The 15,904-nt window shown below is 44.0% G+C and overlaps 1 protein-coding gene across 6 annotated transcripts in view; it reads left to right on the top strand.

Moving 5' to 3' along the window:
* The window catches only part of LOC310828740 (glypican-6-like), a 33,981-nt gene extending 18,089 nt beyond the window's left edge, over window positions 1-15,892 (top strand). For 5 of the 6 annotated variants that reach the window (XM_083706470.1, XM_083706471.1, XM_083706469.1 and 2 more), the window contains 2 exons: window positions 11,210-11,385; window positions 14,935-15,892. In XM_083706470.1, the coding sequence (XP_083562596.1) occupies window positions 11,210-11,385; window positions 14,935-15,215 (457 nt within the window). In that variant the 3' untranslated portion in view covers window positions 15,216-15,892. Of the gene's footprint in view, window positions 1-11,209; window positions 11,386-12,977; window positions 13,866-14,934 lie in introns of those variants that run through there. The other variant, XM_083706473.1, reaches the window with a different exon arrangement.
* The last annotated feature ends 12 nt before the right edge of the window (window positions 15,893-15,904 follow it).

Genomic DNA, 15,904 nt, shown 5'->3' with positions numbered 1-15,904 from the left:
ATGTTTTTTGTTTCATTGATTTAATCTTCCATTCTATTTCCTGATTTATCAGTTTGGAATATTGTGCCTGATGAAGTTTAATTTCTCTCAAGATCGGCTGTGACTTCGGGTTTACTCTTAGTTTCTTCTCTAATTCTTTAATTTTCCCCAAAATCTTATCCTTTTTCTCATTTTGTAGTCTTTTCTTTATGGCGTTCTGTTGTATCAAGAACCCTCTCATCACAGCTTTGCTTGCGTCCCAGATTGTTCTTTTTTCCACAGCAGTGTTCAAATTTATCTCAAAATAGTCCTTTATTGTTTTTTTGGCCTTCTTGATAATCTCCTGATCTCTAAACAAGTTGTCATTCATCTTCCATTGCAATTTCCAATTATTGCCCTCTTTCTCTATTATTTCCCAATATTTTGGCCATTTGGCCTCCATATTGGGTCTTTTTTGGGCCTTGGCCTCCAGAGGTGATAGCCATCTTGGAGTTTTATTTTCCAATAGGTCTTTGTATTTTGTCCAGACATTAAACACTGCTTTCCTGACAATATGATTCTTAAAGGCCTTATTGATCTTAACTTTATCATACCATAAGTATGCATGCCAACCAAATGCATTGTTAAAACCTTCTAAATCTAAGACATCAGTGTCTTCTAGAAGTAGCCAGTCTTTTAGCCAGCAGAAAGCTGCGGCTTCATAGTACAGCCTTAAGTCTGGCAGGGCAAAGCCCCCTCTTTCTTTCGCGTCAGTTAGTATCTTGAACTTAATTCTGGGCTTTTTGCCCTGCCAGACAAATTTAGAAATGTCTCTCTGCCACTTCCGGAAACACTCCGTTTTGTCTACAATCTGCAATGTTTGAAACAAAAACAACATCTTTGGCAATACATTCATCTTGATAGCAGCAATTCGGCCTAACAAAGAGAGCTTCAAATTTGTCCAGCTGTCCAAGTCTCTCTTAATTTCAGACCAACATTTATCATAGTTATCCTTAAAGAGACATAAATTTTTTGCTGTTATATTTACCCCTAGGTGCTTCACCCTTTTTACCAAATTTAATTCTGTTTCTCTCTGAAACCGTTCCAACTCTGTATCTGTCAAGTTTTTTCCCAACACCTTAGTTTTCTGTTTATTTAGTTTGAAACCCGCCACCCGACCAAAGTCCTGAATCAATTGTAACACTCTTTTTGTGCTAGATTCTGGCTCTTGCAATGTCAAGACAAGGTCATCTGCAAAAGCTTTAAGTTTATATTGTTTCGCTCCGATCTGAATCCCTTGCACCAACCGGTCCCCTCTAATCAAGTTCAAGAGCACCTCCAGGACAGAAATAAACAGCAAGGGGGAAATCGGGCAGCCTTGTCGTGTCCCTTTTTCAATCTTAAACTCTTCTGTAACCACATTGTTAACTATCAGTTTTGCCTTTTGTTCTGAGTAAATCGCATCAATCCCATTTTCAAAACCCCGCCCCACTCCCATTTCTTTTAAATTCCCCTTCATAAATTTCCAAGAGATGTTATCGAAGGCCTTCTCCGCGTCTATAAAAATTAAAACTGCTTTAGTGTTAATATTTGTTTGCAAAAGTTCCAAAATGTCAATAATATTCCTTGTATTAGCAAACAAGTGTCTTCCTGGGAGAAAGCCTGCCTGGTCTTTATGAATTATCTCATTTAAAACTCTTTTGAGTCTTCCTGCCAAAACATCAGCAAATATTTTATAATCCACATTTAAAAGGGAAATGGGACGGTAGTTCTTAAGTTGTGTCTTTTCAGTTTCTGATTTTGGTATCAATGTGATGAAAGCTTCCTTCCACGATTCAGGCGCCTTCTTTCCCTCCATAATTTCATTACTGACCTCCATCAGTGGTTGAATCAAATAGTCACTTAATGTCTTATAGTACTTGGAGGTCAAGCCATCTGGCCCTGGAGACTTGCCCAGCTTCATATTCTGAATGGCATGTTCTATCTCTAATCGTGTTATTTTGCTATTCAGGAGTGATCTATTTTCTTGTGATAGTTTTTTAAGTCCATTTTTCTCCAAAAATTTTGCAATCTCCTCCTCATTTTGTGGCCCTTGAGTATATAATTTCTTGAAATATTTCTGGAAGCATTTTCTAATTTCCACCGGGTTCTGAATATATCTTCCTTCGATTTCCAAATTTGTTACTATGTTCAATTTTTGTCTCTTCTTCAACTGCCAAGCCAGCAGTTTCCCACATTTGTTAGCCGATTCAAATGTTTTTTGTTTCATTAATTTAATCTTCCATTCTATTTCCTGATTTATCAGTTTAGAATATTGTGCCTGATGAAGTTTAATTTCTCTCAAGATCGGCTGTGACTTCGGGTTTACTCTTAGTTTCTTCTCTAATTCTTTAATTTTCCCCAAAATCTTATCTTTTTTCTCATTTTGTAGTCTTTTCTTTATGGCGTTCTGTTGTATCAAGAACCCTCTCATCACAGCTTTGCTTGCGTCCCAGATTGTTCTTTTTTCCACTGCAGTGTTCAAATTTATCTCAAAATAGTCCTTTATTGTTTTTTTGGCCTTCTTAATAATCTCCTGATCTCTAAACAAATTGTCATTCATCTTCCATCTAAAGGAGCCGGTTGGTAATAATGTCATGTCCATTTTCAACGCATTATGATTGGAGCAGGTCTTTGGGCAGATTTCCACTTTCCTAACCTTAGGAGCCAGACCTCTAGAAATCCATATTTGGTCAATTCTTGTCCAAGTCAGTTGGGCTTCAGAGAAAAATGTTCCTTCTTTCCCCAAGGGGTTCTTTGTCCTCCATATGTCAATCCAGTCCATGTTGTCTGTCATTTTGAAAAAGGTCTTTGGTAGTCTGCCATCTTTAGTAACCTTTTGGCTTTGTGACCTATCCATGTTCGTTGAGACGATCCCATTCATATCTCCCATCATGATGATGTTATCGTAGTCCAGATAGTCCAGCATAATCTCATGCAACTTCTTGTAGAATTCTGATTTCCCTTCATTTGGAGCGTAGATTCCTAATATCAAAATTTTCTCTCCTTGGTGCTGTATTTCAATTGCCAAAATTCTTCCATGTTCATCTTTAAATAGAAATTTTGGTGAGAGGCTCTCCTTTGCATATATCACCACTCCTCTCTTCTTAACTGAATCCGAAGATATAAATTCTTGGCCTAACCTTTTATTTACCAATATTTTTCTGTGGGGCCTAGTCACATGTGTTTCTTGTAAACAAGTAATGTCTAGTTGCTCCTTTTTTAATATGTGAAAGATTTTCTTCCTTTTTTCCGGGCTGTTACAGCCATTTATATTCCAGCTTAAAAGTTGCAGAGACATCCTGGATGAATCTGTTTAATTTCCTTGGGATGGTGTTTTGTTCTGTGAGTCTTCAGGATTCTGTGGTGCAGGTACCTCTGGTGGTTCAGGCCCTGGGGGTAGTTCAAGTCCTTTATGAAGGTCCTCTCCGTAGGCAGTCAAAAACTTATCCCTATCTTCCAAAGTTCTGATTTTAATCTTCTTCCCTCTAAAGGTAAAGGATAATCCTTGAGGAAAGTCCCACCTAAAGATGATTGAGTTGCTTCTCAGCAGTTTTACTAAGTCCAGATATTCAGATCTAAGGTCCAACAGCTGTTTAGGAATGTCCTTAAAAATCTCAATTCTTTTGTCCGAAATGTTCAGGGATCTTCCGTAGTGCAGGCCCAAAATCTTGTCCCTTTCCTCCTTTGATCTCAACGTAATCAAACAGTCTCTGGGCTTCTCTCTCTTTATGAGTCTTCCAAGTCTGAAGGCTGACACAATTTTAAAGTCTTCCTCCTCTAGACCCCAGAACTTGGAGAATTCTTTGGTCAAAAACTCAGCTAGATTACCTTCTTCCGCTTCTGGTATCGATCTTATCCTTAAGTTAGTCTCCCTGTTCCGAAGTTCCAACATAGAGAGGTAAGTCTGATGTTCCCCAACCTGCTTGCTGAGCGGCCTTACTTCTTTTTCTAACTCTCCCACTCTTTGGCTGGTCTCTTCGGCCAGTTTCTGATTTTCACCTGCAGCCTCCTTCAGTTGTCCAATTGCTTGTGCATTTTGTGCAACTTGCCCAGATAATTTGTTTAAAGTTTCTGTATTAAGGTCAATTTTCGCAGTTTGTTGGTCAACTTTCCTGTCCAAAGACTCCAATTTCTCAAGAATTCTCTCTAATACAGAGCCAGATCCTCCTGAGGCCATCTCTTCTAGTTGTAATTCCTCAGTTTCACCCTCCCCTGCCTGTGACAGGGAGGTAGCTTTTTCCTCCGAGGGCAGAGTAGGCACAGATGATCTGCGTGTTTGTGAGGCTGCAGTTAAGGTTGTCAGAGTTGTTTGTCTAGTTCTTAATCCCTTTCTTTTTGCGCCACTCATTCCAGAGTTATCTAGCAGTCAAGGTCAAGCTGAGTTGTTCCCATGAGAAAGCAACGGCCCAGGTGGTAGCAGTCAAACAGAGGGCCGGGAAATAGAAAGTAAAACAATATTTTTGTTATAAATCCTCAATCCTCTGGGGGGAGCATAAAATGTCCTAAGAAGGAGAGTCCATTCCAATCATACAAAATCTGAAACAATACTTAGGAACCTTCACAAAAGTAGTTTTAGCAGAGTTGGTTTTAGCAGAGTTGGTTTTAAGTTTGCCACAATATTTCAAGTTGTGCTTACTGGAGTTCCGTAGTGCAAGAACGTAACCATTCTGAACTCCCTCAGAATGCCTCAAAGTTTAAATACAATGTATCCAAATTTGCAGTCTGACAGTTCTACTGCTCAGGCAGTTCTGACACCTGGGCTTCTTAAGTAAAGTTGTAATCCACAAAGAAGAGGATATATAAGTCCTGATAAAAGTCCAAAAGTCAATTACTTACGGTCTTTAAGGGGATTGAAAGTAATTTCTGCGGGTGCTCAATCTGAGCTGTCAAAAGTTCTCTCTGTGCCTCCACTCCTCCTGCTCTTTGCTTTAAAAGTCAATGGCTGCGGAAGACGGACTTCCTTTTCCTCGTCACTCCGCTTTCAGCTTATTTCAGTATTTTTATTCCCACAATTTAGTGAAATCCTCAGTTACTCACGGGTTGTTGCGTTTCAGAATCTTGTGTTGCAGGAAGAAAGGTCGGCGCTCACCGGCAATAGCAGCGCGGCTTCGCTCCGCTGAATGCGCATAGACCCACAGCGCCGCTGCCCCCTCTGCGATCCGGAGCCCCTTACGGGGTTCCCTCAACGTTTCGGGGGTTGCTCCTGGCGCCCGCCGGGTCCCGAGACCGCAGGCTTCCGCTGCCTGCGGTTTTCCAAAGTGGGTCTCCGCTTCGCCGTAGCGGACGACCCTTTTCCAGCGGAGCTTCCCTCTCCCGGTTAGGAAAGGGCAGCCATTACCGTTCGCGCCGCCTCCGGAAGCCTCTTCTCCCTGGTCTCGGATTCTGCCGGTCATTTCCACCAGTTCCATGTAGTCCATAACTTTCATCTGCCATTCTTCCAGGGTGGGTAGATCTTGTGTCTTCCAATACTTTACAATGAGTATTCTTGCTGCTGTTGTAGCATACATTAAAAAAGTTCTATCCTTCTTTAACACCAATTGGCCGACCATGCCCAAGAGAAAGGCCTCTGGTTTCTTCAGGAAGGTATATTTAAATACCTTTTTCATTTCATTATATATCATCTCCCAGAAGGCCTTAATCTTTGGGCACGTCCACCAAAGGTGAAAGAATGTACCTTCATTTTCTTTACATTTCCAACATTTATTGTCGGGCAAATGGTAGATTTTTACAAGCTTGACTGGTGTCATGTACCACCTGTATATCATTTTCATAATATTCTCTCTTAAGGCATTACATGCCGTAAATTTCATACCTGTGGTCCATAACTGTTCCTAGTCAGCCAACATAATGTTATGTCCGACATCTTGTGCCCATTTTATCATAGCAGATTTCACCGTTTCATCCTGAGTATTCCATTTCAATAGCAAGTTATACATTCTTGATAATATCTTAGTATTGGGATCTAACAGTTCTATTTCCAATTTTGATTTTTCCACCTGGAAGCCAATTTTCTTGTCTAGATTGTAAGCCTCCCTTATTTGATAATAATGAAGCCAATCTCGCACTTTGTCTTTTAGTTTCTCAAAGCTCTGCAATTTCAATTTATCTCCTTCTTGTTCCAAAATCTCCCAATATTTCGGCCATTTGGCCTCCATATTGAGCTTTTTCTGAGCCTTCGCTTCCATCGGTGATAGCCACCTTGGGGTTTTATTTTCAAGTCAGTCTTTATATCTTATCCAGACATTGAACAATGCTTTCCTGACAATATGGTTTTTAAACGCTTTATGTGCTTTGACCTTATCATACCACAAATATGCAGGCCACCCAAATACATTATTGAAACCTTCTAAATCCAAAATGTCTGTGTTCTCAAGAAGCAACCATTCTTTCAGCCAGCAAAATGCTGCTGATTCATAATAAAGTTTAAGGTCTGGCAGGGCAAATCCACCTCTTTCTTTTGCATCTGTTAGTATTTTAAATTTTATTCTGGGCTTCTTGCCCTGCCAGACAAATCTAGAAATATCTCTCTGCCACTTCTTGAAACAGTCCATTTTGTCCAAAATTTGCAATGATTGAAACAAAAACAACATTCTTGGCAATACATTCATTTTTATAGCAGCAATACGGCCTAGCAAGGAAAGCTTCAAATTTGACCATATTTCTAAATCCTTTTTCACTTCTGACCAACATTTTTCATAGTTATCTTTAAATAAATTCAAGTTCTTAGCGGTCATATTAACCCCCAGGTATTTTACTTTCTTAACCAATGTTAAACATGTCTCAGTCTGAAACCTCTCTTTCTCAATCGGTGTTAGATTTTTCTCTAGAACCTTAGTTTTTAACTTATTCAACTTAAATCCTGCAACCTGACCAAATTATTGAATCAATTCCAATACTCTTTTAGTGCTAGATTCTGGCTCCTGTAATGTCAGTACTAGATCGTCTGCAAATGCTTTAAATTTATACTGTTTGGCTCCGACTTGTATACCTTTAACCAGTTGGTCCCTTCTGATCATATTTAGGAGAACCTCCAGGACCGAAATAAAGAGCAATGGGGAAATTGGGCAACCTTGTCGTGTCCCTTTCTCTATCTTAAATTCCTCCGTCACCACATTGTTAACAATTAGTTTAGCCTTTTGTTCTGAATAAATTGCACCTATACCATTTCCAAAACCTTGACCAACCCCCATCCCCTGAATATTTTTCTTCATAAAACTCCAGGAAATGTTGTCGAAAGCTTTCTCTGCATCTACAAATATTAAAACTGCCTTAGTATTAATGTTCACTTGTAATTTTTCTAAGATATTTATTATATTTCTCGTGTTGTCAGACAAGTGTCTGCCCGGGAGAAAGCCTGCTTGGTCTTTATGTATCTCTTCCGCTAGTACTTTTTTAAATCTTTTAGCCAAAATATCTGCAAAAATTTTGTAATCCACATTAAGCAGAGATATGGGGCGGTAGTTCTTAAGTTGTGTCTTCTCAGACTCAGTTTTCGGTATAAGTGTAATGTAAGCTTCCTTCCATGACTCTGGTGCTTTCCCCCCCCCTCCAAAATTCCATTACAAACTTCCTTTAGTGGTTGAATTATCCAATCATTCAAAGATCTATAATATCTTGAAGTTAAGCCGTCCGGCCCTGGAGATTTACCCAGTTGCATATTCTGGATGGCACCTTCTACCTCCTGTTCCATTATTTTATAGTTCAACATTAACTTATTTTCTTGAGAGATTTTTTGTAGTCCATTTGTTTTCAAAAATTGATCTATATCAATCTCTTTCTGTGGCCCTTGTGTATATAATTGTTTAAAATATCTCTGGAAACACATTTTCTAATCTCCACTGGATTCTGTATATTCTTTCCTTCCACTTCCAAATTTGTAATGGTATTAAGTTTTTGTCTTTTTTTTATTTGCCAGGCTAACAATTTCCCACATTTATTAGCCGATTCAAATGTCTTTTGTCTCATCTGTTTGATTCTCCACTCTATTTCCTGATTCATCATTTTCATATATTGAACTTGATGTAGCTTTATTTCTCTCAGAATCTCTTGTGACTTTGGTTTCGCTCTCAATTTCTTCTCCCCTTCTTTTATTTTCTCCAAAATTTTATCTTTTTTCTCATTTTGAGTTCTCTTCTTTATTGCATTCTGTTGAATCAGAAACCCTCTCATAACTGCTTTGCTTGCATCCCAGATTACTCTTTTTTCAACAGTAGTATTCATATTTATCTCAAAATAGTCTCTCAAAGTTTTTTGGGCCTTCTTGGTCACTTCTTCATCTCTAAACAAGGTGTCATTCATCCTCCATCTGAAGGAGCCAATTGGTGTTAGTTTCATCTCCATTTTCACAGCATTGTGGTCGGAGCAGGTTTTAGGACAAATTTCCACTTTTCTAGTCTTTGGAGCCAGTCCTCTAGTTATCCAAATTTGGTCAATTCTTGTCCATGTCATTTTGGCTTCAGAGAAGAAGGTTCCCTCTCTACCCAAGGGATTCTTTGTTCTCCAAATATCAACTAAGTCCAAATAGTCATCTCAAAAAAGGTTTTCGGTAGTCTACCATCCTTGGTGACTACCTGTCTTTGTGCCTTGTCCATGTTTGTAGATACCACTCCATTCATATCCCCCATCAAAATCACATTGTAGCCCAAATAGTCCAACAAGGTCTCATGCAACTTTTTAAATAATTCAGATTTCCCCTCATTTGGTGCATAAACTCCTACTATCAGAAATTTCTCTCCTTGTGTTTGAATTTCAATTGCCACAAATCTTCCTTGATCATCTTTAAAAATAATTTTTGGTGATAGGCTCTCCTTTGCATAAATCACTACTCTTTTTTTAACCTTATCCGATGAGATAAACTCTTGACCCAATCTTTTATTGATCAATACCTTTCTGTGTAGACTTATCACGTGTGTTTCCTGTAAACAAATCAAGTCCAATTGTTCCTTTTTTAATAAATGAAAGACTTTTTTCCTTTTCTGCGGGGAGTTAAAACCATTAATATTCCAACTTAATAGTTGCAGAGCCATGATGTAGTTACTTTGCTTTTCCTCCAACTGCACCCAATGTTTGTTCTTGTTCTGTCGGTGGTATCACTTTCTCTGAGTTGTCCAATCCAAAAGGTAGTGTTGCTATGTCTAGTATTCCTCTTATTAGTGCTCTTGGCTCTTCTCCAGATTCTTTCTGCAGGTCTTTTCCGTGATCTTTCAAAAATCTTTCTTTATCGTCCACTGATCTTATTTTTATCTTTCTTCCTTTAAAGCTAAAGGATAGGCCTTGGGGAAATTCTCACCTGAAAACAATTCTGTTACTTCTCAGCAGGGCAACCAAATCTCCGTAGTTGGACCTAAGGTCCAGAAGGTATTTTGGGATGTCTTTAAATATCTCCACTCTAGATTGATTTATTTCCAGGGTCTTCTGAAAATGCAGACTCAAAATTTTATCTCTCTCCTCTTTTGTTCGGCTGGTAATCAAACAGTCTCTCACCCTGTTCTCCCCCCCCCTCTTCCAAGCCTGAAAGCACTCACTATCTTAAAGTCTTTATTCTCTAAATCTAGGTTCCAAAAGTCTGCAAATTCCTGCATAAGAAAGTCAATCAGGTTGTCTTTCTCAAGTTCAGGTACGGCCCTGATCCTCAAGTTCATTTGTTTTTCCTTCAATTCAATCATAGACAACATCGACCTATGGTCCTCGAGTTGCCTACATATCGGTGGTATCTTCTCCTCTACGGCAACTGCTTTTTCCTTTGCTTCTTCAGCTGTTTTTCGGGTCAAAGTAGATTCCTGTAGCAATTTCTCAATAGTTTCAGTGTTAGTATTCACCTTCTGTCCCAAATTATTCATGCTTGTAGTGTTTTGATCAATTTTAGTTGATGCTTCAGCTACTTGTTTACTTAATTTTTCCAAAGATTCGTTGATTTTACCTAATGCCAGAGCTAAAACATCTTCAGATGCCATTCCTTTTGACTTAAGTTGAACAGATGCTGCCCCTGGTGGTGCAGAAGGGCCAGATGCTGATGCTCTTCGCTGCTGCCACGATTTACCAGACCTTGTTGTTTTTTCTTGAAGCAAGTCTATTTTTTCTTTTACATCTGCCATAACACTCTAACTGGAGCCCAAGGTTGATCCCATGGCCAGAGTTTGTTTTGAAGTGGAAAATTCCCCTGGCCCAGTTGTTGTAACAATTTCAAACTTCCTCTAGGGGGACACAGTAACAGTCAATACTTGTTGCATTAAAAAATAACTCTTTCTAGTCCCCCATTTAACAAAAATAAGCAACAGTTTCAATTTCAATTAGTTTTCAGTTACTTTAAAATCAGGAGAAACCAGTCAGAAACAATGTATCTCTCTTGCAGAGTTAGCTGTCAAAAAGTACCCTGTTCATAAGCAGCGCGTTTCACAGTACGGCAATCTTATTGTCCCTTGGCAGCCCATTCCCAGGCTTTAAGCGGTGGACTTTTGTTTCCTTTCCTCTCTTTTTGCAGGAAAATATAGTTCACCTTTTCCCCACCCCTCTCCTGCAACCTAGGGAGGGAGATCTCTTGTATTAATGTTAGGATTGTAGTCCTTTTCAGTCGACTTTCCAGGTCTTAGCTTACAAGTTCTTTGCTTTGATCTGTTTACAAGAAACGGAAGGCGGACTTCCTGTTTATGCCTTCCCGCTTCGGTACCAAATTAAGCCTTTGTATCCCTTATTTTCAGTTTTTCAGATTTAACCTACTCACGGGTAGTTGTTTTGATGGCCGAATTGTCACAGGAAAAAAGTCAGCGCTCTCTGGTAACAGCTGTGCGGCTTCGCTCCACGGAAGAAGCAGTTGACTCTCAGCATCGTGCCACTCACCCCACTCGCTCCGGAGCCTGTAGTCTGGTTCCCTTGCAAATTGGGGGGGGGGGGCGCTGAAGGTGCCCGCCGAGTCCCACGGTCACAGGCTTCACCCGCCTGTGATTTTTAGAGGGGTCCCCACTTTGCCGTAGCGGCAAGACCCGATTCCTGCAGAGCTGAATCCCTCAAAGTTAGAGGGAATCCGCCATTACCAATGGCGCCGACCCCGGGTTCTTAGAAGTACTAGGTGAGGACAGGATTGTGAACCAGATGGGCCCCTTTGGCCTGATCCAGCCACCAGGCTCTCCTTAGGTTCTTTTGGGGCTGGGTGCTCGGTGCATTGTCCGCCTAAAGGCTCTCCCTCCACACCTTTCCCTTTTCCCCCTCCCAGGTACCTCCCAGATGTGACGGGTGATGGGCTGGTGAACCAGATCAACAACCCCGAGGTGGAGGTGGACATTTCGCGCCCTGACATGCCCACACGGCAGCACGTCCTGGCCCTGCGCAGTGCCACCTCCCGCCTGGTGGGCGCCTGCAATGGGCAGGACCTCGACTTCCAGGATGCAGGTGAGGCCTACAAGCCCCTTCCGGGCACCCACTCCCCCCTCTCCTTGGTGGGAATCGGAGGAGAGACCCACACAGCAGGAGTTGCCCCCAGTTCCAGTCACCACACTGGCAGCTTAAGGTCCAGAAGATAAGGCTTCAGTAATACAGTGCATGATGCTCATAGATATACATTCAGCTTGGAGGCTTTGCAGATACAAATACAGATAAATCAAAGTGCAGAGTAGCTGCAGCTTCATACGTAACATGAACTTGGATTCACTGGCTGACCAATGAGCTGATGTGCCTTGATCATTGAGGTAGACCCAGGTTTCCAAACTTGGGTCTCCAACTGGTTTTGGACTACAGTTGTTATAATCCCTGATCACTGATCCTGCTAACTAGGGATGATGGGAGTTGTAGTCCAAAAACTGCTGGAGACCCAAGTTTTGGAAGCACTGGTGTAGACCAGTGTTTCCCAGCCGTTTTCTGACTGTAGTCCCCTTCCAACCTTGTTTCCTTCCTATGCCCCCCATAGACGTAGCCAAGGGGAGACTGGGGGAGGGCAGCTGCCTCCCAATAAGAAAAAATCAACACAAACAAAAGCCTGCCCCCCCATCAAAAATCCTGGCTATGGCCATGCCTGCCCCCGTCCTACCAGTAGAAAGGTAGCTATTTAAATGTTTTGCTTGTAAATAGAACATGTTTTATTTATGATTGTCAGAGCTGCCCCTAGGTCCCAGCTCACAGAGGACCAACGCCAGGCTGTCGTTATGTACAAAAGTCTTTATTGAAGTTCAGTTTCCATTTCAAAGCCGCAGCGTGCAGCTCTACGTCTTAAACCCTAGACCGGCGAAGCTCCGTCTGAATCTCCTCCCCTCTGACACCAGTTTAAGATCCTAGCCCTGCTCCACCTCTTCCTCTCCTCTCTCCTCCTCTGGGTCCTCCTGCCGGCTGGGGCATTCACCATTCTGGACTCTTCTGACGCTGAGTCGCCTGACTCCTCCCCCTGCCTCCTGCGGGCTTTAGGACCCGGTTCCCAATCCTCGTTCTCTGCTGTCCCGCGCTCCTGTACATTTGAACTTGGCTCTCACGCCAACCCCGTGATCCTCCTCCTGACCGTTACACTGCTTCTATCACTGCTTCCTTCCTTCTGGAAGCTGGCTGAACGTGACCTCCCCTCCGTTGCCTGACTCTCCGATGGAGGCGTGGTCAACCCTGACTCATCTTCTCTCCCTGGTGGTGAATACGCCGGCCCCGATACCTGGGACTCCTCCCCCCCACTACGCTCTGGTGGGGAAGCTGGTCCTGATCTCCAACTGCTGCTCTGGGAGTCCCCGCTGGCCCCTTGCTTCTGGAGTGTCCCCCTTGGGGCCCCCCTTGCCCTGGCCATCGGCGCTCCCTTCTGTGAATCTTCCGATTCGCTGGAGAGGCTCATGGAATCTCTCGGGCTACTGTCATCTTCTCCTGCGCTGCCCTCGGATTGCTCCCCCTCGCTCTCCATCGCCTCCCCTCCCTGCGCTCCCGCTCTTGAGTCCCTGTTAATGATGTTTATAATTTATACAAAATAGAATTACATAAAATGATAGGAGCATAATAAAATATTGCTGGAGCAGAAAAACAGAATCATGGAGCTGGAAGGGACCCCCAAGGGTCATCTAGTCCAACCCCCTGCAATGCAGGAAACTCAGCTCAAGCATCCAGGACAGTCGGCCATCCAAGCTCCGCTTAGAAACCTCCAAGGAAGGAGAGTCCATACCTCCTGAGACAGATCCATCTTCCATGTATTATAAAAAGTAAACACTTATTTGGCCTCAGTTATTTGACACAAAGGGGGAGACCCCCAGATACAGTCCAAAAGGCGCACAGGGAGTTCTATATATATGGGAGAATGTTTAAAAGCAAGTGGTCCTCACTGACCTGGTGCAAAAAGATATTGACACCTGGAGCAGCCCTGGCTGCCTAGATAAAACACTCTAGCCTCCCACACCCTTCACTGTGGCTTTCCTCTGAGTAGACACTTCGTTATTTACCAGCTGCAAGTCAGCAGCACCAGACAAGCCCCCTTGGTTAGGTGCTGGTGGATTTCACTGCCGACTGACCCTGCAGCCCTTGGCAACATCTGAAGGCCCTGATCCATCAGGCACTGGGGTGGATTGCACCCTGCGCCTTGCAGAGTCAGGCCCAGGCGGCCAGCGGGCCCAGCACTGGAGGCAGCAACAAGCAGCTCTGGAGCTCCCAGCCCCCCCAGTGCCACCCCACCACCCCACTTGCCTGACCTGGGGTTCTGGATTGCAGCCTCTGCTGGTCAAAACAGGAGCCTCAGCGACTGCCCTCTCACATCAGAAACATGCCAGGACCCACCCCCCCACTTGGGATGGGCTAAGAGGATAGCCAGCCAATCAGGATTTTTTTTTAAAGTCCCCCCCTTCACTTCTCACTTCCCTCTGTGGCCCCCTAACCTCGCGCTCTGGCCCCCCATTTACATGATTTTCACCTGTGCCCCCCTTGCAATATCCTGGGGGGCCATATGGCCAAATGGGAAACATTGATGAAGACAGCTGACTGACCTTGCACCTACAAGGGGGGAAATAAATTAAGCCCTCCAACACTCCCCCCCCCCCAGCTCCTAGGGAAGCCTTTGGCTCTTAACATCACAGGACCGTACAGTTGGAAGGGACCCCAAGGGTCATCTAGCCCAACCCCCAGCATAGCTGTCTAGCAATCAGTTGGTGGTGCCTAGACAGAAAGGGGTGGGAGCAACCTGCCCCACCCCCATCCCTCTCTGGCAGGGGCACCCAGCGAGGGCTCATCCACATATCCATTTGCCCCATGGTTGTGGGAATGTCAGCTGGGTTTCCTGTGTTAGGAAAAAAATCTAGGTGCGAGGCTACTCAGTCCCCCAGCTGGTCGTCTGCCTGCGGGTCCCTGCGGAATAAAGGAAGGAGTCCAGCCAACCAGAGCAAATAGCTGTAGACCAACGTTTATTGCGCAGTAGGTTCAAAGAGTAAATTTTGAACCCCGAGGATGGGGTGACAAAGACTTTTAAAACTTTCCCACCACATCCCAGAATACAGTTCGAAGGGGAGGGGTTAACCTTGGCAAACATGTCCAGACAAGTCTTTGGTACAAGATTAGCATAAGCAGATATGGCGGGGCAAGACTCAGGAATAAGATAAGCAGAGACAAATATGTCTTAAGTGCCCACCACCCAAAAGTACAACAGAAGTTCCTTTGCATGTCTGGAGCCTGAGGCGAGTCAGGGGATGAGATTTGGCTTCCTTTGGCTAACAATGAGCCCAGCAATTGTCCCCTCTGGGAACTTCCTGGAGTCCTTTTGCAAGGGGAAAATAGCTTTGGAATGGGGGGAACTGGGAAAGGAGATGATTTTATATTATTTTTAAAGCTAGGTGACCTCCCTGAGCTGTCACGTTGGAAGGATATATTCAGGCGTAATATTTGTAATATTTAACTTTAAAGATGTCCCCCCCCCCCCGGAATTTCCGTAACACCTGCAGATTGGCGCTTGAGAGAACGAGACCTTTCCACCCTCCCCTCTGTTTTCTGTTCCAGATGAGGACGGCGGGAGTGGCTCAGGTGCTGGGTACAGCGAGGACCGGCCGGTCTTGGGGGCTGGAGCAGGGGGGCCTGGGGGTTCCCCCGTGGGATCCCGCCCTTCTTCCGATGCCCGCCCACCTCGTAGGGAGCGGCCTGGGAAGGGCTCCTCCTCCTCCCGACAGAACCAGAGTGGGGGGCGGCCAAGCAGTGGGGCTGGGCTGCCCCCCACAGGGGCCACTTTGCAAGCCAAGGTCTTTCCCCCCCTTTTCCTGCTCCTCCTGCTGGGGGGCTGGTGACCCCCACAGTGGTTTGGCATCTCAAATGGCTGACTTCCTCTGGCATCACCCCCTCCCCCAACACCACCAAGAGGGGGGGAACCTCCCACCGCATCCAGTCAAAGGGGGGCTGGGTTGGGGCTCTCATTCTCCCCCATGCATAACCCCCCACTCACTTGTAAGGTGGGGGTTTAATTTTATGTGAATGACAAAGAGAGGCGGGGGGGGGATTGGGAGTCAAGTCTTGTAGGGTGTTTTTTTTTATTACCTGGGGAGGGAAACCAGGGTTTTTTTAAAAAATGGGGGCTGTAAGGAGAGGCCTAGCAATGAACTTTCGCTTCTTTTCTATACCTTTGAGTTCGCCTCTCTTTTTGGTGGGGATCTAAGAGGGGGTGGGGTGGGTGAAGGGAAGGGGGAGAGGGGAGCAGACAGCTGCCCCCTATTTTCTCCCTCTCAGAGGAGGGGGGCTAGCAGCTTGTAGGTGAAGAGGCAGCCCCCTCCAACTAGGGCAGGGACCAGACTTACATTTCTGCCCCCACCCCATAGGCTGTCGATCCTTCTGTGGACCTTCCAGGGCATTGGGGAGGGGGTTCCCAAAGCAGTGAGAAGCCCCCTTTTTTAAGCACAAAGGAATTTGTCTTATTTTCTGGATCTGTTTTTTCTTAAATTATGGAATAATAAAATATTTAATTTATTGATGTCCTGCTTCT

Source organism: Podarcis gaigeae, assembly GCF_964106915.1.
Source record: "Podarcis gaigeae genome assembly, chromosome: 13".
NCBI lineage: Eukaryota > Metazoa > Chordata > Lepidosauria > Squamata > Lacertidae > Podarcis > Podarcis gaigeae.
The sequence above is the reverse complement of the archived record's forward strand: the minus strand, read 5'-3'. Positions and strand labels throughout refer to the sequence as shown.